This window comes from Branchiostoma belcheri, unplaced genomic scaffold (assembly GCF_001625305.1).
Source record: "Branchiostoma belcheri isolate BF01 breed outbred unplaced genomic scaffold, Haploidv18h27 scaffold1, whole genome shotgun sequence".
In the NCBI taxonomy this organism is placed as follows: domain Eukaryota; kingdom Metazoa; phylum Chordata; class Leptocardii; order Amphioxiformes; family Branchiostomatidae; genus Branchiostoma; species Branchiostoma belcheri.
Window position 1 is genome coordinate 7896662 of NW_017802379.1, and position 27211 is coordinate 7923872.

At 41.9% G+C, this 27211-nt stretch overlaps 3 protein-coding genes across 3 annotated transcripts; 1 reads left to right on the forward strand and 2 right to left on the reverse strand.

The window, feature by feature from the left end:
• Positions 1–860: 860 nt before the first annotated feature.
• LOC109469815 (collagen alpha-1(XXVI) chain-like) lies at positions 861–19829 on the forward strand. Its single transcript, XM_019768565.1, has 8 exons — positions 861–968; positions 3765–3934; positions 16660–16782; positions 17188–17291; positions 17748–17809; positions 18212–18476; positions 18903–19049; positions 19258–19829. The coding sequence occupies exons 1-8, from the start codon at positions 861–863 to the stop codon at positions 19521–19523; spliced, it is 1245 nt and encodes a 414-aa protein (XP_019624124.1). The 3' UTR covers positions 19524–19829.
• An 881-nt stretch (positions 19830–20710) lies between these two features.
• On the reverse strand, positions 20711–23235 carry LOC109468555 (multiple coagulation factor deficiency protein 2 homolog). Its single transcript, XM_019766802.1, has 4 exons — positions 23078–23235; positions 22488–22571; positions 21591–21763; positions 20711–21052 (listed from the first exon to the last, which is right to left on the reverse strand). Exons 1-4 carry the CDS (start codon positions 23227–23229, stop codon positions 20952–20954), a joined length of 510 nt encoding a protein of 169 aa, XP_019622361.1. The 5' UTR covers positions 23230–23235; the 3' UTR covers positions 20711–20951.
• Positions 23236–24268: 1033 nt separating this feature from the next.
• On the reverse strand, positions 24269–27211 carry LOC109462615 (multiple coagulation factor deficiency protein 2 homolog). Its single transcript, XM_019759181.1, has 4 exons — positions 26998–27211; positions 25979–26062; positions 25245–25423; positions 24269–24484 (listed from the first exon to the last, which is right to left on the reverse strand). Exons 1-4 carry the CDS (start codon positions 27123–27125, stop codon positions 24372–24374), a joined length of 504 nt encoding a protein of 167 aa, XP_019614740.1. The 5' UTR covers positions 27126–27211; the 3' UTR covers positions 24269–24371.

Sequence of the window (27211 nt, forward strand, 5' to 3'; positions counted from 1 at the left end):
TTTTTTACTTTTTGTGTAATTTATTTTGTTTAATTTATCCAAAATAATGTCACAGTTCTTGTGGGGACATAACGCCTAGACCACAACATGGGCATTTTTCCTCATTTTTCTACTCGAAATCCGAGTCAAATCCCTTAAAATCAACGACAATACATACGATTCTGTTCTGATTTTTGACATGTGACAGGTGCTCTTGGTTTTAACAATGGTCCCTTTTCATTATTCTTTTCCAAAGTAATTTTGTCTGGCAATTCATCCGGTTCGACACCAGTAGTCGAGGTCAGAGTTACATGTTGAACTTCAGGGCTGGAAGTTATTACTAGAATTATATTTTTTTGCTAGGGTCGGTCGGAAAACCGGAAACAGAACTTTTCACTTCATTTTTATCTATTTATACAGTTAGCATGTCGCCATGTTGGCGCTTTTCAAAGCTCCCTGTGTCATACATAACATAATAAAACTATAAACTAACTTAAGTACAATGAATGAGTAGTTATAATAGAAGAAACGGAACAGACTAATAAAGTACAGACAAAAACAAACTAACTAAATATGACAAATGATGTAAATAATATTCATAATGGACCAGAATTTGCATATCAATGTCTATAAATAAAATGGAAATTAACAGCAAAGAAATCATACTAATTGTTTTATTGCAAATTTGTGCCCGAGGGCTAATTGCAGGAACGGAAGAAACATATGGTATGAAAAACAGACAATTAGTACACATAGAACTACTGATAACTACTAAGAAACTACTGCAAAAAACTACTAGATTAACTGCTGAATGATGAAAAGGTGGTCTTAAAGACACTGAGTGTTTTTGCATTTTTGACATGAGGAGGAAGTGAGTTCCTATGCCCAAGGAAACCATAGATCAAGTGCTGCCTGAAAAAGCCCCCACACCCGACTGTCTGAGACAGGCAGACAGAGCTTCCGCCGCCCTGTTGAAAGCCATTCAGAAGGTGCTAAATTTTGGGTTAAGTCAAAACATCATATTCTGTTTTACTCGCAGCTACGGACCCCGTCTACGCTTGATCAAAGCCAGGTTTGAAACCCCCGTGCTGTGGACGTTTCGTTGTGTACTTTAGGTCTTAGGGTTGAAGGGGAAAAAGCTCATACAACGCTATTATTGTACACTTCTACACGGCCTTTGACAAATTCCCCATCTCATAGTACTAAAGGCATTCGAAACCAATTAGTACGGGCTCAGTACGATCAATTTGCATGTTTTCTTTATTTTTTCTTGAGGGCAATTCGACTGTGGGAACCTTCCAAAAATCCCCGAACATATGTGTCTAATTCTGCGGCCTTGGTAGCTAGAACTAGTCTCTACCAGACTAACTACGCTGGCTATATATAGGAGAATAATTGCCAGGGGAGTTTGGCTGCCTTGTAGGTATGACTGGCCGCGCTTTGGAGGGAAAGAAACTACCTCCCCGCGGTCGGACTCCCTTGGCCAATTTTACTCTCTTTTTTGCCGAATTCTACGATCCGTATTCCCGTAGAAAGGCCTGGTGGAGGCCTGTGGGTGGAGGCTATTATAGCTAGAACAGCGCGGTCGAATCCGAACACCCAAATGGTTCAGCTCCTTTGACATATTCGTGAGGCACCGATGTATTCTCAGAGCCTTCACGGTCACTGTAATTGGCAAACAGAGCACTCGAGGAAAGCCCGCGTCAGAATAACACGAGAAAAGATTAATCAAAGAACACTCAGAGTTAAAGGGACCCAATGCAGTTTTTAAGGACTTGGAAACCAGATTTTTGATAACATTATTTTATCTACATTATTTTATCTGCCTACAATTTAAAACAACACGTACTATCCCAATATATATCGACATTCATGGAGCAAAAGTGCCAAAAACCGTGACAAAACTTAAAACGGTTACTGGTAGGATCATGGACTGATTGTTTTGGGTACCACCCAGAAAATAAAAGGACTCATTTGGGGGTTTCTGTGCTGTTTTAAAGTAAACAAAGATACAGATGTGCTGATGTGAGATAGCATCAACATCCTACATATTGCCTTATTCAGAATATCAAAATTCCAGTTTTGCCGCCAGGAAATTGCAATGGATACCTTTAAGACTTTGAAATGTCTTGCTCCAATGCGTTTTTCTACAGCGCACACTTGTAAGTCGTCTTATGGTTTTCCCTGGCTGCCTGAAGCATACATGATCCTTCATACTTGGAACTAAGTACAGACTTCGCCTGAGTTCAAGGGAGGGTTGCCTCTCGTAGCGCCCGGCCGCTCGACATACTACTAATCTATTTGGTCTGGAGCAGACCCTTAGTTATAACACCCACCAGACCACTAGAAGAACCTGTTTCTCGTCCTTGATTGACGTTTTCCAAAACAAGCACTTCAGGAGCTTACACAGAGTTCCGGGGAAGCAAAGTAGGGGCTCAACTCGACTACTTTTAGTGTGTAGGAAAAATCATGCTCTCGTCATCAGAAATCACGACTCGGTAAAGGCATCCAGTGCAGTTTTTAAGGCTCAGAAACCCGATTTTTCAAAATCAATATTCTGCTCACTTATATCTACATACTGAGTTGAAACCACACTATCCCAATGTGTATTGACCATCATGGAACAAAAACACCCGGAATTCTGACAGAAAATGGTTACTGGAAGGGCCCTTGGTTGACTTTTAGGGTACCACCTATAAAATAAAGGACTCATCTCGGGGCTTGTTTCTGCAGTTTTAAATGTTCTAAGTATGAAATGCTGACTCAAATGTGCTAAGGTGGGGCAGTATGTGTTAACATCATAAAGATTGCCTTATTAAGTCAGACCAGTTTTGCTGCTTTGAAATCGCATTGGATGCTGGTAAGTTTACGACGTACAGATTCGACATGGGAGCTGTCTCACCATTTTGGTGACGTCATGGGTACACCGGAAGTAATGACGCTGTCAGGTTCAAGGCCAATGTCAAAGATTTTCCGATACATCAGAAAAAAATGATGAAAAGAATACAAATAGTTTGAGGTGCACACAACTGTTTGCCATCATCATTTTATTAATAAAGAAAAAACATATTGCTAATAGATGTTCAAAACTTGTCCACAAAGCAACAATGCAGGCTTTTATTCGTAGAACGATTTGTCTCGGCAAGTCAGTGATTGTGTAAACACATAACGTGCGATACTATATATAAGAAGTTGTTCCAAAGCTGCTCCGAAAATCTTTGCTGTCGTGGAACGCTGAACTGTATCGAAGTAGCCCATGCAGTCTTGTCAGAGGAGACTTTCAACAGTTCAGTCTGTGGGAGTAGAAGCAGGCCCAAGCCTGCCAGCAGACGGCACAAGAGTTTGTTCAGGACTCTACTTCAAAGTCACAGTCTACATCTACATCAACTTAACGTTCACCTGTTCCCGTACCTCGAGGTGTTTCCATGCACCGGCGGAGTGTCTAAAACTACAGCGGGCGAGTCGTTAAGGAGCGACCGGCAAGAGATTAGACTTCACCCGTACATGACTGAGCCTACAGCCTGCACCACAAGTGTACAGCACCGGTTCTGTTGAGTGTCGTTCGTCTGGGGCGCTGACAAGTACAGAGTCTTGTGAGAGAAAGGGACAAACCCCGTACCTCGAGGTGTTTCCACCGGCGGAGTGTGTCTAAAACGACAGCGGGCGAGACGTTAAGAAGCTACCGGCAAGAGATTGGACTTCATCCCGGTACATGAGTGAGCCTACTACAGCCTGCACAAGTGTACAGCACTGTTTAGTGTCGTCTGGAGCGCTGACAACTATAGAGTCTTGTGAGAGAAAGGGACAAATCAGCTTTGGACTTGAGAATGGAGATGTCTCTCATAAGAACCCCATTTTGGCTGCTGCTGGCACTGGTTGTTGTGTTGAACATATCGCGTGTAGGGTCTACCAAGGCACAGCGTAAGTCTACCAACGGCTACCAGGGAGGAACCAGGTAAGATTGCATGTGATATATCACCAAGCTAACATTATACCAAATGTCGTTCAGGCGTAACATTGGCGTTCGGGGTGCCAACCAACGTGTGTGTGCCAGAAAGTTTTCAGGTGTGAAATACACGATATCGCTTTGTGTTCGCTACCACTACTCACAGCACGAAAACACAGATATTTAAGCAATTACAAACTTTCCGCAATATGTAAAGGAGTATTAAAGGTGAGAAAATATTTCAGTAGACTTTACGACTTAGTAAAGGCTACTGAAAGGCAAATTCCACCTTTCCGAAACTTTCAGTGTGCTTAAATACGACGTAAACATATGTACAAATCCGTAAATATACTACGTGGGTCCATGTGTGTTGGCCAGTCACGTACCCTATGTCGAACTGAGCACACACAACCATAATTTTTCTGCACTCAATCTGTCTCGTAAGTGTTTGCGCGTGTCTAAAAGCTTTGTGTATCATCAGTTACAACAATCGGCGCTTTGTGAACACCCACGGAAACCTTAGCTTTGTCCTGTAAGAATTAGTAGGCTGACGTAGATTGACTAGTATGTACTGCTGTGTTTTTCATCTGTTTAAGGTTTTCTTAACTGTTCAACTGCCATCTGACTGGCTATACGCCGGAGCCAAGTCTTCTAGCTTGAAAAATGTCTACATGTTAGATACAAAGCACACTAATTTGTATTTTTTGTTTGTTTAGCCAGAGCTAGAAAGACTTTTTCTCCCTACCTTCACTGGTGCATGTAATGTTAAAAATAAGCTGGCTCAGACATATATTTCACCTGCACCACTAAGAATTTAGAAAGTATATGGGCCACACTAAAAACTGTATACTTCAGAAGCCAGAGTATACAGTGCAATTTTACGGAATACAGTGCAATTTTAGTAGTATACAGTGCAATTTTACGGTATACAGTACAATGGTATTAGTATACAGTGCAATTTTACTAGCATACAGTTCAATTTTACTCGTAAAATTGCACTGTATGCTAATGCAATTGCACTGTATTCCGTAAACTTCCTCAATTTTACTAGTAAAATTGCACTGTATGCTAATGCGATTGCAACGTATTCCGTAAAATTGCATTGTATTTCGTAAAATTGCACTGTATTCCGTAAAATTGCACTGTATTTCGTAAAATTACACTGTATACTCTGGCACCCCTAGATGTTAGTCGCCTCACGCCCGTACTGTTAACATGAGTGTCGGAGATAACACACAGCGTACTGCACCCAGGCATGGCCGGAATTCAGACAGACTTGACTCTGGCCACTGGTGAAGCGTCATGGCATGTTAGGATGTGTGTGAAGGTATGGTCGACAACATACCATTACAATTAGTTTCGAGACACAAGCTGAGAAGTTACTATACAACACGTCGAGTGCTTTTGCAGTAATTTCATGTTAGGCCACAGCAAGTAAATTTTATGGATGACGTCCTCCGCAGATTCCAAATCTAATGCGAGCGGGCGAAAAAAGAAAAAAAAACAAGGTTCCTAGTACATTTGAAAATTTTGACTCCATCATTCTACAAATGGTTTTGATTCAGTGGAAACATCACATATACACAGCCAGCATCACATATCACTGCATCAAAGTAAGAAACAAAACATTAAATCAAAGCCTTTTCTTTTCTTCTCTCTTCATAGTTATCATGCCATCCACCTTCCGGCATGGCAACAGACATCTTGGCCCATTTTCGGCATGTTGACTACTGTTTTTTCCCAAAATCAGGCGAAAAATAATGCGCGCTGATGTCACCCATAGAAACAAGAGTTCCACGATCTCATACCTTCGCCAAATGGTGTCAACTCTTGCGGGTGATAAATTATACAATTTTAATCATTTATTTTGTAAATAAGAGCCTCATTTGCATGGATTATATCAGTTGATCATATTCTCCATCCAATGACAGCCTTATCATAACAAAAAGGCTATTATAGCACTTCCTCATAAATTATGCAAATGAGGTCATGATTTGAATAAATTATGTTTATTGATCTTCACTTCACTTCACTTAACTTCCAAATGTGGCAAGTATGAAATTGGGTGCAGCAGTGACAACTATGGAATTATAAGAATTTGCCATTGATTATGCAAATTAGGTTCTCATTTACATAATCTATATCCTCAGATGTTTTTCTCATTCTCAAGTAGATGTCACAAGTGTTTAATAGTTCTATTATCGAACAAAGCAGATTTATAGAATTTCCTCATTAATTATGCAAATTAGCTCCTGATTTGCATAATTGCCATCTGATTATGTCAAGCATCACTTCAACTACATACATGCCAAAAATCACGACAATACGTCAACCGGATCTTGAGTTATCGTCCTTCAAATTTTTTTCAACAAATGCTCCTGCAGTTCCAGAACAAGGCGCTAGGGGACCCAATCTCATGTCACTTCTTCCCTACCCCCAAAGCTATCTACCAACCAAAATTCGTAACCCTAGCATGTCCAGAACATGAGATATCAAAACCGGAAGTTCAGCTGCAGTACCTAGGAAAGCCGCCAGGGGGCCCAAAATCTAATCATTTCTAGGTCTCATGAAGACCTACCCACCTAACAAGTTTCATTCCAATCCATCCACTGCTTCTCGAGTTATCTTGCTAAATTACACACACACACACACACACACAAACACACACACACACACACAGACAAACGCTACTGAAAACATAACCTTCTTGGCGAAGGTAATTACTTGCTGTGGCCTTATCCGAAGAGACTATACTTTCCTCCTCCACGAAACCCCAACACTGCATACTACACAAACAGAAGGTGTCTGTGTTCCATTCCTGACCTAAAGTTAATGCCCCGAACTTCGCTATGTGACATGTTAATCTAGCGCAGTAGTTCCCCGGCCTGCACTTCCACAAGTGTTATCTAATACATCTTGGATGTCAACATTTAAAAATAATGACCTTCGGCGAGCTAGACAAGCAAGTCTGAGCCCCAAGGCTGACAGAGTTTGATTTAGTGTTTATTTTGGAACCTTCGCGCCAAAGCACAAGTGTATGAACGACATTTCAAAATGCTGTATAAGAATACCAACATAACAGTACGTGACTTGGCTTTAGGTTTAAAGGCACCCAATGCAATTTCAGGACGGCAAAACAAAACCTAAGTGAGACGTCTCTTTATTTTTGGGTACCACCCATAAATATCTAGAGCCAGCCTTCGACACACTTTATTTTTGGGTACCACCCATAAATATCTAGAGCCAGCCTTCGACACATTTTATTTTTGGGGACCACGCTTGAATATCTAGAGCCAGCCTACGACACACTTTACTTTTGGGTACCACCCATAAATATCTAGAGCCAGTCTACGACACAAAACAAGCAACCGTTTTCCGTCAGCGACGTCGACATCGGATGTTTTCTTCACAGCACTATGCTATGGGATATGATTGATTCAACTTACTACATTAAAAGAATGGCCAGAAAATAAATTTACTTTTTAAAGTCCAGTTTTGCCATACTGGGCAACTTTTAAACCGTCATGACACTGGGAAAGTTTTGTCTACTTTCCGGTTTGGATTAGTACACAGACAGAGGGCCACTGGTATAAAGTAAAACGAGCTTGTCCCGAACATGTGTTTTCTGTTATCCATGCTTGTGCTGTCTTTGTAATACTTGTGAGAACAAATTATGGTCAGGGCCAGTCCTAAGTGAGTAAGAGGTCTATGTGTACCTGTCCTGTCTAACTCATGTAGGTTGTCAGTAGGTGCCTTGGTAGTGATTTTTCTTGGTTTACAATACTTCAAGCTTAAGAACGGTCGCAAGGTGTATGAATTGTTCAGTATTGTCATTGCGGCATACGATGAGAAAAAATTCATCGACAAAGAGATGCAGATAGCTAGAGTGAAAGAGAGCTAGAGACAGAGAGCGAGAGACATCGAGAAAGACAGAGAGAGGGAGACAGAGAGACGGAGAGAGAGACAGAGAGAGAGAGAGACAAAGAGAGACAAAGAGAGACAAAGAGAGAGAGATAGAGAGAGAGGTGGAAATAAATACCAATCTGTATTGAGCATTGTACATCTCTGGTAAATATTTTTACATACAATTTTATAGAAACATGCAAAATTACTAATAGTAGTATAGAGTCTAGTATATAACAGGCTGCTTAATTTTTCTTCTGCAATATTGAAAACATCTCTCTAAAATGTAGACAGCAGGTGGGTATTTCTAGCACTGTCGTATATAAGATGAGTTGCAGGTGCACACCTAACAGAACACCCCGTATATTTTCTCCTTGTAGCATGTCTATTTAGAATCCATTATGTAAGCATTTAATCATGCTGAAATCAGACAGGTGGCCGTGACAGTTCAAGGTGAACATCAGGGAGGTTTAGACTTGTGCTGCGGGCAGTAGGCTAGTTTTACGTTGAGTTTGTTTTCATAAAACCATGTGTTAGCATGAAAGTTCATCAGAGTTGGTAAAATACATAAATAAACTGTTCTCCAACTCAAAAAGAAATTAACTCAACAGAAATTTCGACTGAATCGCGCAGTCTTCATCAACTTTATAACCCAAGTGCTGTGGACACGTGACTTTAAGCCACGTGTGACGTCAGCACTGGGTCAAAGGTCGTCGGAAGTCTGTACCGCCCCCCGTCATAAAACCATGTGTGAGGTAGTCAAATTCACATCTACAAGATACTAACATTAAATGCTTCAGAACGTCGTTGATACAAATGCCTCCAATTGCTAAAAGTTCAGGTTGCCTGGTAACATGTCATTGACTTGAAAAAGCCAATGAAAGCTTTTTTTAACCAGTTAGGCCATGTTGATTTGATTATATGGATGACATCCGCGCGCGCATGAATTTTCGGCCGTTTCCAAAAGTTTTCAACCATACTGTAAATCGTACAAAACAGTTGAAAAATAAGCAAATATATAACGTAAGTAGCAAAAAGAATATTTAAAAACGATACCATTATGTCGTAGAATGCCAAAATCAAACAAAAAAGACGAAAATGTAAAGAAATAAATTTGAAGAGTAGATTATTCACCAAACCATATTCTGTGTCATTTGTTCAACCTTCATGACCATGTAGATTTCATAATGAAAGCAACTGTTTTTTTTGGCCAAACTTTTTTTTATTCGCACGCTCGCATCAGTTTTGGGGTTCCCAGAGGATGTCATCCATATAATCAAATCAACATGGCCTTACACAGGGTAGTTACACAGGGATCCAGGCTATGGTAGGGTATGTCGTATCATCTTAAACGGTTGGCGCTGGAGGAAAAGAATCTTAAGGTGCCTGGTGTGTAGATTTCCCCAGTTAATGATCTGGGTCGAAATAAGGAATCTAGAGAGAGGGAAAGGGAAGTCCTGTATTTTGTTCACAAATGAATAAATGATTGCTGACAACTAGTTCAAAGATATGCTGTATTCGGAACGCATGTTGCTTGTCTAAAGTAATAAGTACATGAAGGTGGAGTAGGGAGACTGGTATTTATATAGTGAGTTAGGCCCCGGGCCCTGTCACACATTCACGATTTGGGGTTCCCGAACACTAGCCAAATGCCCCGCAACCATGCACGGTTAGGAGTTGGTCGGCGCAAAGTCGGCTGTTGTTCGGCGAATGAAAAAAAAAACAAAACATTTGGGTGTTGACTGATATTCGGCTGTACGTCAACAGCCAAACATCGTCGGATAAGTCAACGGTGTTGGGGACGTGTTTGGGGCCTTAATTTGACTCAAATGTGACTCAGATTCGTTTCGATTCATATTGAACGATAGGCGTGGTCTATATCGTGTCAGAGTGCTCTCCAACGTCAGCCAGTGTCGGTTAGTGTTCGTAAACAAATTCGGGGGAAAATCGTGAATGTGTGACAAGGGCCATACAGTACATACATAGTCGTCTGTGGCCATGCCAGGTCGGCTTTGCTAAACGCTAATTAGAAAATAGTGGCGCTCTGCACACCAATTTCTCGGTCTAGTTGAAACAAGACCGGATCAAGTAGCCGAGGCGCTCTTCAGACATAGTCACGCTTGTTAACAACGGTGCAAGGATAATGTGGGGCAAGGCTGTGTCAAAACGTTTACGTTGTTGGACCCTGCATGCTTTTTCTGAAGGTATAAAAAAAAGAACAAAGCTTTGAAGCGCAGTCAGTCTACTAACAATGTTATCTTGGAGATCTTTGTTACAAGTTCTTAAAAGCATTCCACGATGTGTTTAAGGGACCCTGGAATGCGCAGGAATGTTCATGTACACATAAATATTTCTGTATTTATAACTTCATAGAAATGTGATCCAATATTTAAGACAGCCTAGACCTCACAGACTGGTACAATAGAATTAACAACTGGCAGTCAAAGTTGACTTGACAAGACTGTAGCTTAGTCTCTACCAGACTAACTTCGCTGGCTATATATAAAAGAATAATTGCCAAAGGAGTTTGGCCGCCTTGTAGGTTTGATTGGCCGCGTTTCGGAGGGAAAGAAACTACCTCCCCGCGGCCGGACTCCCTTGGCCAACTTTACTCTCTTTTTTTGCCGAATTCTACGATCCGTATTCCCGTAGAAAGGCATGGTGGAGGATAACTGTAGCTGGATGAGTTTGCCGTTTTGATCTCCGCATCCCGAGGAAGTTACCTCCGTGTAAGAAGCTTCGAAGTCGGTCTATTGTGTGTTACAATTGTATTGTAACATTGTACTTCAGAGCAAACAAAAGCGCATGCTGAACACTTAGGTTCAAGGGCCCCGTCGGTTCATCAAATTTGAAAAAAAAACTGTAGGCGTGTGTAGCTGGGTGAGTTTTCCGTTTTGATCGTCGAATCTCAGCATCCGCAAGTTTACCTCCGTGTTAGAAGCTTCTATTGTGTCTGTCTATTGTGTGTTACAATTGTGTTGTAACGTTGTACTTCAGAGCAAACAAAAGCCGCATGCTAGCTGAACACTTGGAGTTCCACAAGGAACCGTCCTGGGACCCCGCAACCTATACTGATACAGATACAGATGTAGACAAATTCACATCTACAAGATACTAAGATTAAAATGCTTCAAAGTCGGTCTATTGTGTGTTACAATTGTGTTGTAACATTGTACTTCAGAGCAAACAAAAGCTGCATGCTGAACACTTGGGTTCAAGGGTGTCTGGCAGCCGTCCCAGAGTCACGCCTCAGGACTGACAGAGACAGATAACAGGATCACCGACTGTGCGCCTTGTAGTTATCACTGCCTCCCTAGGGCCACGCCAATTCAATTTGTTGTTTCTCGGATTTTTCCAGAAAAAAATGAAGCGACAGGGCGAAAAAAAAAAGCCAAGGCACCTCATGATAGCCGGAAATGTTGCAATATGAGCCATGAAGTGAACATTCCTGGCTGGTTTATAATTCAAACAATAGATTTTGAACTTTTAATGAAACACAACTGCATTGAAAAACATTGAACAACTTGGAAGAAAGGGACTTTCTTCAACCGTTGGAGACAAAATTTGTCTTTCATTGAGAATTTTGCGGTTGATTTAGAACCAAAAAAAAAATTTTCGCAAATCAGAATTTTTTTTTTTTTTGCAAATCAGAAAAAAATGGACGGGCGAATCAGAGAAACAACAAATTAAATTGGCCTGGCCCAGCCGACAGACAACCTCACACAGGTCAACAAGGCAGCGAGGTCGTCACGTTATCGTGCTTTATCTCACAGCTTGTACTGATCCTGGCCTTGTATCTCCTGATTGAAAGACTGTAAGTTCTCATCCGTGGCGTTTAGGCTCCAACGTGTGTGGTGACGCGGTGAGAGGTAGACAAGCACATGTCAGGTGCACCGGGCCGTCCCGCGTACAATGGCGTGCAGCTTCTAAAACCGACAAGGCCTAGCCTACGTAGCAGGCTTATAGAACTGGGGGTTTGGTGGTCTTCGGCTGTTTTCTGACTAGCCCAGATCTAAAAAACGGGGGTAATTCAACCAGCCCGGCAATGTTGTCTATATGCAATCAGAAAATAGCACATAAAAGCTCCTGAAGAACCTGAAGACCCCCAAACCGTGCAGGTCATTGTAGCTTACAATCGTTTTTATCATTCACTTGAAAATATATTGTGCATAGTTGTGATGTATTGAAATCTAACATTGGATGAGCATAAATCGTATATGGTTTAACAATAATGCCATTTGTTGCCATAGAGAGTGGCGTAATGGTTCTTAAAGGCATCCAATGCGATTTCAGAGCAGCAAAACTGGAAATATTCGGATAAGGCAATCTTTATGATATTGACACATACTGCTTCACATTAGCACATCCCAATCAGTATTTCTTACTTTGGGTATTTAAAACTGCAAAAACAAGCCTTAAGATGAGTCCTCTATTTTGTGGGTGGTACCCTAAAAATCAGCCCAGGGCCCTTCCAGTAACCATTTTCCGTCAGAATCTTTAGTATTTTTGCTCCAAGAGGGTCACTATACATTGGGATAATGTGGTTTCAACTCAGTATGTAGATAGATGACTAGAATGAAAAATCGGATTTCCAAGTCCTAAAAACTGCATTGGGTGCCTTTAAGTTTAAGTAACTAGTTCCTGTTGTCGCACGTTGATTGACTTCAGAGTAAACGTTATCCAACTGGGGACCAAAAACCGCGCTCTTTGACACGCTACAACAAGCGGTACTGTGAGAAACTCGATCAGGGTCAAGACGCCAGAATAGAGCTTCTTTAACTGCGGGCCACCCAGGGGAGAGTGAAGTTCGCTGAGTGACATCAGGAGACACACACAGTATAAGGCCTCACCAGTTCGATTTGTTGGTTCTTGGAAATTTTGAGGAAATATATGCGAAAGGGCGAAAAATAGAAATAAACAGGCTTATGCGAATGAAAAAAAGTTTTGCAAAAAACAAGTTGCTTTCATTATGAAATTTACGTGGTCATGAAGGTTGAACACAGAGTATGGTATGGCGAATTATCTACACTTCAAAACCATTTCTTTACATTTTCGTCTTTTTTGTTTGATTTTGGCATTCTACGACATTTGTATCATTTTCTGGTATATCTTTGCTCATTTTGCAACTGTTTTGTATGATTTGCAGTATGGTTGAAAATCTTTTTTTTTAAACGGCCGAAAATTAACGGGAGGATGTCATCCATATAATTAAATCAACATGGCCTAAACACAACTGTCGGGAGGGACGCAGGGCACTCCCGGGCCGGTCTTGTCCCGGCTGCCGTTTGTCCGGCCGTCCCCAGCCCGTCACCTTGGCACCTGTAAATAAATACCCGTGTTACGGAAGGGCCTTGGACGAGTGAAATACTGCAGTAGTGAATTCCTGTCATTACTCTAATTTTTCACGGTTTCCGTTGGATGTTTGGTCAACGTTTCATCAGAATTTTGTCCGCTGCAGACGATATATTTTCCGATACGGCATTAGACAACTGTAGACGGGATGTCATCATTAAATACTAAAATGAGACTTTAAACAATATATACCTTCTGCGAAGTTCTATGCACACACACACACACACATAAAAATGAGCACGTCGGCAGAACGTACTGCACCTGTGCGAAACCCGTAATGTATTGTGTTAGCATCTTAGCAGAACGTCTCATATAAGGTCGTATTTGCGTATATAAGGTTCACGTTCTGTCTGTAGCTTCCATATGTTATGTCGAAAAAAATATCTTCTGCAATAGGCAAAATGCTGATGCAACGTTGACCAAAAATCCTACGAAAACTGTGAAAAATCTGGGTTTCGCGCAGGCGCAGTACGCGCTGACTGTGAGTATCCCAGAGTGCACCTGTCAGATCCCGGATGTTCGTGTATCGTCAGACACACCTTTGGGGATCCCAGGAATCTCAGGATTTATGGGAGGGGGGTGACACTGTATCCAATAACACATGTACTAATCAGAGCGTGTTGGGCTGACACTGACCTTGTGTCTACTGCGTGCTCTTCGTGTTGCACCTGGTTTCCAAAGGCGGCTCGTGATGAATGACATCTGGGGTCCCAGTCAAGGCCCCAGACATGTACACCACCCACCACAGACCGGACGCGTATGGGTGGTGTCTGGGACCTTGAGTGGGTATAACTTTTATTACCTCCATGACAAATGGAGGTATTGTTTTTGGTCTGTGTGTGTGTGTGTGTGTGTGTGTGTGTGTGTGTGTGTGTGTGGTTATTAGAATAACCGACCACTTTTTGGACCGTTCCATTATACAGGGGACAGGGCACTAACAGTAGTGTTAATGACTCGTAGTATTTATCTATCTGTCAAAAACGTGTTCGCTCCGCTCACTTGGTAGTTTATTCGGTGGTTTTCGCACCTGGCCAGGGATTATCTCACCATATACACCTCGGGGCGGAACATTAACCCTTTATTACATCGCAGACAGCTCTTTCCAAGACTGTTGGTCCAACAGGACCCGTGTATATACGAGTTACCACGTATATTACCTCCTGTCTGCACCGTTATCTTCTAGTCCTTGACTCCGCCATGACCGGCGTGTCGCACGCCGAGATAAGTGCGTGTTTTGCGCGGAAGATAAACATTTGTCTGACCCTGAATAAATGTTTGGAGCGACAATCACTTTTTAAGGGGTTCTACTTCTACCGGCTTATACACTGGGGAACACTGGAGTCGCCGCGCGTTCTTGAGATGGCGGCAAACCAGCGGAGTATATTTACGTTATGAATAAACGGCAAAGGCATAACAATATGAATTGTTTTCAGCTCTGCAGGCTGCAGTTGCACATGGGTTTGCTTGTGGACAATGATAAGTCCAGAAGCTGTGGACGGCTTTGTATTATATATACGGGTACAAAGCACGTGAACAGGTACTAGTAGATATTCAATTATGGCCCTCTACCTGCCTTCTATGGTACTGCAGCACACCTTTCAGCTTAAAATTTGGTATCAACAATAGAACATTATGTCATTCAAGCTGCCAATGCCAATGACGAAAGTTAGATAAGATTACATATACCTTTACTTTAGATGAGAGTACTAACAATACTACATGTACGTTTAGTTTTGTAGACACGGAAAAAGTACCTTCTCCGGAAATAGCATGTCTACCTGTCACAGGAAAAATTACATCTGTCCTTAACTTTTGATTTGGCTATACGTGGTCAATCATGTTGACGAGACACATATGAGAGTCTTAGATGTTGTAGTAGTGTTGTATACCTAACACAGACGACGTGTTGAAAGACACGTTGCTCTTGACAAAGGCCTTGTTTCAGCAGCCAACTGTTTAATGTCAGCGTTTACATAAGGCCATGTTGATTTGATTATATGGATTACATTCTCCGGGAACCCTAAAACTGATGCGCGCGGGCGAATAAAAAAGTTTTGAAAGAAAAAAAAGTTGATTTCATTATGAAATCTACGTGGTCATGACGGTTGAACAAATGACACAGAGTATGATTTGGCGAATAATCTACTCTTCACATTCATATCTTTACAGTTTCGTCTTTTTTTGTTTGATTTTATCATTCTACGACATTGGTATCGTTTTCCAATCTTTATAAAAAAAACTTACGGTATATATTTGCTCATTCTGCAACTGCGATTTACAGTGTAGTTGAAAACTTTTTTTTGGAAAGGGCCGAAAATTCATGCGCGCGCGGATGTCATCCATATAATCAAATCAACATGGCCTAACCCAAGTTTTAAATCCTGGCCAGTTCCCAAACTCAGCAGATGTAAGTTGTGAGGAAACCACTTGAAGTGTTATTTCTGTGTAAGTTATCCTTTGTTAACATTGACCGTAGACTGGCTGGCAGTTGGAAGTAGAAAACATCCGGCTGACGACTTCAAGTCTGTTTAAAGTTTGCAGCTAACGATCCTATTAATCTAAATGGATTTTTCAACCTGCTTTCAGTTGTTTGCTTTTCTTCCAGTAGTGTGATTTATCGTACTGGCCGTGCACCATATCTGTTAAAACGTGTTTGTTTTTAGTACAAGAAAGAAGTTGTTATGTGGGGTCGTGTGGCGTGGCGTGTTCGGCTCGGAATCAAGAGGTCCTGGGTTCGAACCCTGCCTTGTCCCCGATCTTCTTCCCTTGGGAAAGGCACTTAACACGACTTTCCTCACTTCACTCAGGTGAAAATGAGCATGCCAGAATGATCATTATGATGATCGTGGGCATTAAAAAGAAAACCAAAAACCAAATAAATTCATAGAATGATGAAACTATACTTAATAATATAGCTACATATGTAATACAGGATAGAAGGCACGTACAGTGACTATGAATATAATGTAACCGTATATAATGTCACTCTTTTAAAACTCTTTTCAGGGCAATTCCCCGTTCTTTTTATTAGTTTGTCTAACCTGACGCTAGCAGTCATTTCAGCACCTTTTTCAGCAGTCGATTTCTTTCGTCTTCTCCAGCAGCCTATTCAGTACCGAGATTAAACTCCTGGTATCACGAAATTCACGATACAGGCACAATTTTTTTTATCGCAATGACGTTGATTTTTATGTTTACCGAAGGAAACATATTGTTTTTGCTCAGTTTCCTCTTCTTCTCCAAACAGTGACCTCTGACCTGGCCAATGGCATGATTTGTTGACGTCTGTCACCATGGTAACTAGTGTTGGGTAACATCATGTTGCAATTTTATAGTAGGAAGGATTTAGACTCCTGTCACTATGTACGTGAATGTGTCTGAGTAAGAATTAACAGAGCAGACCATATGTGAAGGTAAACATTATGCATTTGCTTTGCAAATGTATCTTTTCTAGTTTTTATCTTCTTTATTGTCCTCAGTAACTGGTGCGCCTACACAGTGTCCAAGCAGGTGTCCTGTAAGGTTAAGAACGGCTCGGCAGTCTACAAACAGGCGTACTACATGCCGGGATGCTCCATCTGGAAACCTGGAAACTGTTACAGGTAGGCTGTGGAGCTTCTGTTTTTTCTTTTCTTCAGCAAATCGGGTCATATATGTGCCCACAGGTAAACAGTTGTTGGGTCATTTTAGCCGAGACCGAAAAAAAAGAAGAAGAAAAATCATAACCTTCTGACCCTAGTTTTTTTCAGAACTGAATCGGAAATTAATTTTTCTAAGCCTTAGCAGTCGTATTGTGCACCGGGTATCAGGCATCATAAATCCGGTGAAATATGTGCCCACAGGCAAGCAGTTGTTGGAGTATTATAACCGAAATCTTTAAAAAGAACTACAAAAAAATGGGGGAAATCCCTACCTACCGACCCTAGTTTTTCAGAACTGAATCGGAAATTAATTTTAGATTAGCAGTCATGTTGTGCACCGGGTATCATGTTGACTGTCTCTGACAGGTACCGGCGGACAGTGCGCCCCACCTACCGCGTGGCGTACAAGACAGTCACCGCTATGGAGTGGAGATGCTGCCCGGGCTTCCAAGGCGCAGGCTGTCAGGACAGTACGTAACTAGCCTTCTTAAGCCCCTGTCACATATTCAGAACCTTCCCCTGACCTTGCCCCAGAACACCTACCGAACGATCGGGAGCTGTCTGACCAGAATCAGGCCCGCCTACCTTTTTATACGAATCAAAACTAATTTGAGTTAAATTTGACTTCCGAACGGAGTTCTGCTGACGTACAGCCAGCGATTACCAGCCAACCATGGCCGAACCTCCCGACTATTTTAAAATGTACGGCTGGCGCAGCCGAATAGTAGCCAACCTCACCGAAAACCAGTTGTGATTCAGCCGACGTTGTTCCGACCTTCGAGAGACCAAATTCTTGAATATGTGACATGGGCTTTACTGGCAAACTCCGGGCCTTGTATTTTTTGCTCTTTTAATTTTTTTAATTTACAAGAGGCGATAACGATTGGCCGGATTGTTATGATTTTGATATTGCTGTCTCTCCACAGCCTGCTTTAACTGCACTCGTCTTGAAGCCCTAGAGAAGCGGATGAGTGTTCTGGAGAACACAGTAAGTCATATCACCTCCCTTGCCTTTTTTACATTCGGAAACTGTAGATTTTCCCAAACAAACACATATTCTGAACATCCATTTCAATATACTCGAGTTATCCTGTGCTAACAAACGACAAACACAAAAGATCCACTGCAGTAACGAAGGAACCCCCCCCCCACGAAGCCCATTTTTGCACGTGACCTTGGTCTCCCAACGGTAACCTGCAAGCTGCCTGCCAAAACTCATGCTACTTTAAGTTAACGTTCCTTTTTCGAATTCATATAATTGGACTATGACACTTAGATTCAGATACCCCCTTCTGCTACGTATACAGGCAGCTAGCCTAAGTCTTTCTGGAGTACAGAAAATACCCGACGTAATAAAGATTTTACTCAGCGTTTGATGTTTTAATTGCAGGGACAATCGACTGGCAGTGACACGAAAGACGCAGATATGCCAGTACGCCCACCCCCTGTAGCGAACGGCAGAAATCCGGAGGTGATACCGACAGGACCTACCGGCCCCGTTGGTCCCCGCGGTCCGCCGGGTCCTCCGGGGATTCCCGGGCGTGCGGGTCCCGAGGGCCCACGGGGAAGGCCCGGGGCACAAGGACCCGTCGGTCCGCAAGGGCCTCCGGGGCAACCGGGCTTACGGGGAGAGATTGGACTACCAGGGCAACAGGGTGAGTTGGTAAATGTTATAAATATTTTAGTAAATTACATCTGACTGTTGTTTGCTGGTAGGTTTTTGTTTTTTAAGAGTCGCGTTTTAGGCGACAGCGAAGAATATAGTCATGAAACCAGCTGCAGGTTTATTGGTCTGTCAAGCTTATTCACCATTCATGAGGCCAGAGGGTATAACATTGAACGCTGTCGGCCATGTTGGTGTCTCATTAGAAATCACACGTCACTGAAATACTGAGGCACCAATATGGCGGACGCACCGATGACGTCAGGTGGTCCGGCATGTTGGTGTCCCTTTATAGAAACACTTCTCTGAAGTGTGATCCACTGAAATAGTATAAGCACCAACATGGTGAACAAACGGACGCTTTGTATCATAAAGTTTTCTAACCAAACGCTTTTTAAAATTTTCTTTAAATTTCTAGGTGAGCCGGGTATACCTGGAACGCCAGGGTTCCCCATGGAGGGTATGCCTGAGGGCATGCCTGACATGACGGCACTCCTCCGCAAGGTGGACCTTCTAGCGAACAGAGTCTCCTTATTGGAGGAACTGATGGCAGTGACGTCAGAAGGTATGAAAAGGCAAAAAAAACTCAAGTCATTGAAGGTCACGTGCCTATGACGTAATGTAGAGTCCGCCATGTTGGTGGGTTAGAACAGCCTACCAGTAACTGTGCCCTCTAAACACTTAATACTTTAAATATTTAAAGAACACATGAATGAGAAGGAAAAAAAAAGAATTATTCACTTCTAAGAATTATTTTTGTCTTTTGTAAACAGCGGGTGGTTTTCTGCCAGGTGGAGGACCATCTTTACGCCCAGGCCCGGGCAGTTCACCTAAACCGGAAGTCTCGTCCCCAGGACCAGGTCCTGACGTCATACCCGGATCTGACACGTCACCGACTCCTGCTGAGTTACCGGAACCTGACGTCATCAGTCCAGACGGAAGACCCGGCTCGACTATTTACCCAGTGTACCCCGGGCCTGACTATGAAGGCTCAGCCGACCACAATCTACCATTCCTGTTTGAGAGCGAGACCGTATGACGTCACCACTGAGCGGACGTGACGTCACGGTTTTAAGCCCCTGTCACACATTCAGAACCTTCGGGAAAGTTCGGGAGATTTAGGCCACGCCTACCTTTCAATACGAATCGAATTTGAGTTGAATTTGAGTCAAATTTCATGTTTCAATACGAATCGAATTTGAGTTGAATTTTAGTCAAATTTCACTCTTAACTATGCCTCGACCTACTTCCAAACAACAACCTGCCAACCATTGTCGAACAACACCCGAATGCCTTAAACATTTTGAAACATTTGGCTGGCGCAGCCGAACAGTGGCCTGCCTGTCCGAATCCCAACCGACCTTGTTCCCCACCTACTCCTAACCATGGTTGGGGGGAGTTTGGCCATGTGTGACAGAAGTTTTACCTGTGACACATGTACACATAACACTGTCACGGCATTATGCCATTCCTGGTCACCACAATTGCAAAATGTGCACTATAGTATCACTTTTCAAAATAGATGCCAGAACAACCATATCTAAGGTGATGAGGCGTGCCAGTTAGCGCTAGAGTTTTACGTTTTGTTCAAACCGTAGATCGTTTTTGTTATTATATCAAGGACACAGTGTACCTCAAAGTTCCATAGAGCACCAGACATATTCTATGATATCAATGAGATGTGTTGTCATGTATCAGAAGGTCGAAGCATTCCTCACTTTTCTTGTCTTTCACATGAACATTTTATAATTAGAAAATCAACAAGAACATGCCATCATCTATAGAGTTTGCAATTTGTATTGAATATAATTTAGTCAAGTTGTCATTATTTGATTGACTATCAAACTTTTATCTGAATGTATCATATGTTACTATCATTATAATCTCCAGTAAATGCAGACTGTGTGATATTACAAAGTTTAGTTTTGAATGTCAATTGTTTGTGCGGATTTGGATGTCAAGTTTTACACCAACAAAATAAACAACAGGACCAATTAATTACGGTTTGGGCCCACAACCGTCTTTCACATTCTTCCTTTTCAAAAATTAAAGGGGCATTACGTACCATTTTTGAACCAAAAATGACATATCGTATCTGAAAAATATTCGACGTGTGACTGTAGTTTCCTTCCACTCTTCAACATATTTTTTCACATTTCTGACGTCTATGTTTAGCGCTAAAACATCCCACATGAGTTACACTGAGTTTGTGGTGCCACCACAAAACTATATACAAACATGGCTGACAGCTGTTTACAGCTTTTAAACACACTCGTAAGCTTAGGTGTTATACTATGATTTTAGCACCTCCACTTTCTGAATGGCACATATTTGCAATAGAGTAGGGCTGATTCAACTTATTTCATAAAGAAATGTCCAGAAAATTGCCTTTTGTGTTGTCCCAGTGTTACATAATGCCCCTTTAAAGAACCACTGCCAAGTGATTTCTGTGGACTACTTCTCTGGTCTAAGTCCCGGGCTCCCTTCTCCTGGAAATGACGTACTCTATGTAGCTGATCATGCCGTCGTTATTTGTGTCATCTTCAGACAGGATCTTGTCCACCAGACCTGAGGAGAAAGTGACAAAAGAGTAAGCAAGACAAAACTTCTTTTCACCACGTGCATGTGCGTTGTAAACATCACATTGTCGTATGAAGACAGGCTATACCTCTATATGATGGTGCTATTTCGGCCCACAATCACTACCAATAGCTTTACTACCTGCTATAAACGTTTTGGTAGTGCTTCTGTTACCCTCCTGATAGGGCAATAATGAAGTTCTACTTCCAACTGCTAGGTGGCGATGCAGTGAGGAAGATGCAGTCCAAACGGAATACAGTGAAACTTTACCAGTATACAGTGCAATTTAAGGGACCGGAATACAGTGCAATTTTTCGGAATACAGTGCAATTTTACGGAATACAGTGCAATGATTATCATATTAGTATACAGTGCAATTTTACTAGTAATAGTATACAGTGCAATTTTACTACACTGTATACTAATACGATTGCACTGTATTCCGTAAAATTGCACTGTATTCCGAAAAATTGCACTGTATTCCAAAAAATTGCACTGTATACTCTGGCACCCCTGAAGGTTGTACCTGTGAATACGGTCATCCTCTCCTGGTGTTCCCGGTCGGTCCTGTCCCGCTCCTGCTCGGCCGTCTCTCCCTCCGGAGCCGGGCGCCGGAAACTGTCGTAGTCGGAATTGTGGGATACCGCCGCCATGATCTCCAACCCGTCCAGGTAGTGATCTTTGTCGCTGTCGTGAGACCTGAGTTTATATGACGTAACAAAATATGACCAACCTGAAGTAAGCCTTCGATTCAGCCCCTTTGATTGGGCCTTCGAAGCCGAATCGAGGACCCAATCGAAGGCTGCGAATCGAGGGCTGAATCGAAGGCTAACTACAGGTTGGTAAAATATAAAATATGAAAAAGTTATGAGTTTTCATAAAAGTTCATCTGTGTTGGTAGTAATCATAGTAAAACGTTAAACTTTATTCCAACACACTCGCGAGATCACGTTGTGAAGTGATTGGTCATTAATTATCCTGATGAAGGCGACAGTGGTCGCTGAAAATTTGATCCCTGTAAATAGTGTGTTGGAATAAAGTTTAACGTTTTACTAAAGTTAAGAGTTCGTACCTAGCGGGAATTTGCATACGGCGTTTGTGCGCGGCCCGACAGGATGCTGACCCCGTGAATTCGGAAGTATGACTCAAAATAAAAACCCTGATACCAAACCTCCTCGCGAGGTGGCGTTTGAAAATCCGATTTAAATTCGATTTGGGTTCAGTTGGGCTAAATTCAACCCGTTTATCTCCGTTGGATTATGTATCCGCTGGTTTCATCCGCTTTTTCGAAAAATCTGGTATATATGAACGGGGTCTAGTACTATTTATTTTTTCACGCCTGATGTGTAGCCAAAAATATGTCATATATACTGCGGTAAGACTGTAATTCGCAACAAAATAAAGTTTAAGGTAGGTTCCGTACTTGAAGAAATGAAACTCCCTCTCCGCCGGGGTCATGTTGTTGATATCGTCTTCAGATAACTCCTTGACGTGTTCCTTTAGATGCCTGAAAAATACGTATTCACGTATGGACGTATACTTAAGCTTAATTAGATATACCAGTACATAGACAGAAAAATTGTCTGACCGCAATACCGCTAACTACCGCTAGGTGACGTGGCTGGAGTCTTTTATCAGCAAGTAGTGGTGTCTTGCTCGGAGATACGTATTACGAGTAATCACACAACTAGAGATACGCTATCTAAATTGACTTAGGCCAGATGGTAGTTTTCTCACGTATTGAAAAGCACATAACGTTTGTTTGCCCTGTTGGTAAATACAACGAATCACCTTATGCCACATAAAACTTTCACGGAATTTGGAAACGCAACTTAGGTCTACATAGGTCTACTAAACAAGCAGTGTAACACTTTACAAAATATCTTTGTGACCGATACAAATACTACATATTTTCAGGCAACTACGAACCTTTTAGTAGTGGTATATACTAGCAAATTATATAATGGCATTCCCATACGGTAATAGACACTGTTTCTATATTGTTCACCTCACCCCTTGTCCTGAAGCATTTGAGCGTCGCGAAATTTGTTCTCGCCGTAACCCTCGGGAGACAGGCAGCGGGAGTGTGGGACCAGGAACAAGAGCAAAGCTAGGCCCACCACAGTCGGGACAACAGCCGGCCACATGGCTACACCACCCGCCATCCCTGTGTCGCCTGCCGCCGGTTATCACTACGAAGCTCGTGTTTACTTTCGTAAATATTTAACCAATATTGCTTCTCATATCAGTTGATACTTTATTATTCGTGATACGAAAAAAGCTAAAAATTATAACAGAGATGAAAGTCCCTGATCATGAATTGCAAAAAGTTTGCGTGCCAAATTACAAATTCCAACAGACGAGAAAGGCAACATATACATCCCTCATATACATTATAATATTAATTGATCTGTGTGTGATTGGCGTTAATGAACTATCATATGTAAGACGTGAACGTATATAAGGCAATCTTCATATCCAAACAAAACTGCTGATCAAGCTACGATCAAATAAAGAAACAACTCGTTTGAATGATATCGAAGTATTTTCTTTATTTGTTACACGTACGTCTTGGTCTGTTTGTTTTATGATATAACCACTATACGCAATAAATATAACAGAAAAGCACATCTTTCTAACTGGTATCTAATATTATTACGGTTAAATTTATCTTACCCTAACTGTTATGACAAACTACTAGCTTGCTTATCTCGGGTTCTTTCCTAGTCTGTCCCGCTGACAGCCATGTTTGTTTACATTCTGGTTAATTTGTTTGTGATGGAAACACAAACTGAGTGCGCCTTACTTGGGTGTTTTAGTGCCAACCATAATTGTCAGAAATGTGAGATAATTGCACAAATATATTGAAAATTGGAAGTAACTTACAATCACACGAAGATTTTTTCGATTAAAACATTTCTAATTTTTGGTGCAATATGTTACATAATGCCCCTTTAATGTAATAATTTATTCGCAAAATCATGCCCGAAGGCTAATTGCTTTTACAATCAAGAATAAAACACATTGCAAAACAGTAGCATGAGACAAGTAACAACTGTCTGGAAAAAACTTCTACTTCTACTACTACGCTAGCTATTATGGGGTTCGACTTCTTCTTTGAAGGCAGTGGATAATGAATAGTCCCACATTCTGCATAATTAGTGGGTTTTGTGATCTTAGTAGAAATGCAGTTTTTTGGTGATCTTCTAAATGACGAAAGGATGGAGAAATTGTCGTAACTGTCTGAAATAATCTGTTTCTTTCGGTCTCTGATGTTGTCGTTCAGTTCCCTTTGTCACTGCTGTTGTCAGGCCTGTTGTACGCCTTTTTCATGCCTGCGTCGTGACAAGGCGAACTCGATGTAGCTCATCATACCGTCGTTGTCAGTGTCATCCTGCTCCAGTATCTTGTCCACTATACCTTAAGATAAAGACAGAGACATTTAAGTATCAGTCGTCTTTCCTCAACAGTATTTTTCAAGATGTGTAAGAATTTTTTTAACACTTGGGCTAAAAGGTTCCAACAATAACACTTAACAATGCACCAGGGCTTTCTCAAGGACCCGTTCACCTACATGTATTTGCTTGTGGGCAAATATTTCATCAGGTTTACTGAATGAAAAATTGCTTATGAAAATGCGTTAAATCACGTTTCAGAGGGTGTGGAATTCAGGCCTATACAGTAGCAACTTTTCTGACACTCTACCAGACAGTGAGAGAGATATAGGAATGGAAATTTCGTCTTGTCCCAAACGAAAACTGCATGGAATCCTATCTTTAAGCGCTCCTTATAATTAAAGCTTGCATAAAGATCCACGCAAGTGGAGAAGAAACGAAACCTTTACGTATGCTTTAACGTGTGCGTAAAGAGTGGATTGTATGCAGTGGAGGACTAGCCTGGTATCCAGTCTTACGTGATTGGGGGCGTTGGGATGTTCAGGCAGGTTGTGCCTTTGGGGGGTCTAATATAGCTTCCCCCGCACAGTGCAACAGGCCGTCTCGATAGGAGTGTTATGCTTATAAGAGACAGTATACTTGGGGATTTGGTTTCCCCCCAACACGTGGAGGGCTAATAAATCTCTCGTGAAATACACATCGGGAAACCTATGTGAGGTGGCCGGGACAGAGCTCTTGCGGCCCCGACCACGATCAGACTGGATACCAGGATATGGAGGACTGACCTGTGAAGTAGTTGAGTCTCTCCTGGTGTTCCCGGTACTTCCTGGCGCGGGTCTGCTCGGGCGTCTCGTGTTCCGGTACCGGCGGCTCGGCGGCAGGCTGGCGGTGGGAGTGCTGGTGCTCGATAGCCGCCATGATCTCCAACCCGTCAAGCTTCAGGTTCTTATCCGTGTCGTGAGACCTTTAGAGATAGAAGGGGGTGGACGACATCAGTGCCGATCAACATTTCAGCACCAAGGAAAGACCCTCTTATCTATCTAAATCAGACATTGATAGGCCACACCAATTTAATTTGTTGGTTCTTGGATTTTTTTCAGAAAAAAAATGAAGCGACAGGGCGAAAAAATCAAAATAAAAACAGGTCTAGGCGTCCTATTAAAGCCCCAAATGCTACGAAAGGAGACACGAAGTCGACACAAAAGGCTGGGTTAACATTTCAACAATGAATTGTGAACTTTTAATCAAACCACTGCATTGATAGGTGGAAAAACTGTAACAAGTAGGAAGAAAAAGACTTTCCTCAACTGTTGGGGGCAAAATATGAGAATATTTGAGTTGATTTAGAACCAGAATCTTATTATTTTTTGCAGCTACTTTGTACAATTTACAGTATATATGGTCGAAAACTTTTTTTTTTTAATTCGGAAAATTCATGCGCAGGGGGATGTCATCCATATACTCAAATCAATATGGCCTCACAAAACAAATCTGTGTTCTCGGCTACTAACGTACGTACTTGAAGAAATGGAACTCCAGCTCTTCAGCTGACATCTGGTTGATCTGCTCCTGGGTTAGCTCCTGGACGTGTTCCTTCAGATGACTGCATGAAAACAACATCACACTATTATTATGAGAACTCAACTGGCAGGGAGCATAGGAAACGAGAATTCGTAAATCTTAGATCTTCATGACATTTTTGATATTAATATCAAATCGTTGAATATTTAGATCATGTGTAATGGTGACTGCGTCCTCTACTTTCATTCACCACCATGGTGTCTAGAAGTCTTTCTTTCTCGTGCAAGGTAAACATCAGATGTCAAGGAGGTCATGTAAAGAAAATCCTCTGAAAACAGCGAGATCTCCCTCTGGTACAGACTGAACCCAACTATGTCCATTTCAAGACCGAAGGGTCATGAGGAACACACACACACACACACACACACACACACACACACACACACACACACACACACACACACACACACACAGACATACATACCAATAAGAATACCGGTTTATATTTAGCGATTTGTAATGCGTACTTTGTTTGCATTTGATATCCAACACAAAAGAGGGTGCATTTGAGAGGCCCAGCTGCTCTAAGTCACACGCTATAGAACCTAGACCGGCCCAGAAACCATACGTTAAAAGGTACGAGTTATAACTTTTAGGCATGCCTAAGAGATGGTACCTAATCGCTGCAAGTTAAAACAAAAGACACCCGCCAACTTGAAATATATAAAATGACCTTGCTTGAGGAAGGCAAATGTTGGTTTGTTTATCTCCATTAAATATTTTCAAAACGAACAAAGGTCAGGACAAAAGTACAGAGGTTTCCGATACGTGTCCTTATGTGTCTCGTACTCCATATGGAAAATCGAATCACACGAATATCTTTAAAAAAATATTTCAACTTTTAGGTGCGAAAATGTTTCATAAAACTACAAATTAAATCTTGTGACAAAATTTAAAATGTCCATATGGCACTACATTATGCCATATGGTTTGAATAAGAAGACAAGAGAACCCTACCCTTTGTCTTGTACCATGGTCGGGTCCCGAAACCTGTTTTCCGTCTGTTCTGCATTATCAGTACCGAACACGTTAGGTACCAAAGTTAGAGTCACGACCACTGCAAGACAAGTCCACAACACCGCCATGACTGTACTGTCGTACTGCCGCTATAATTTTGTCCGTAGGCTGTTGTATTGGCGTCGTGTGAGAGTAAACATGATTATTGCACGAG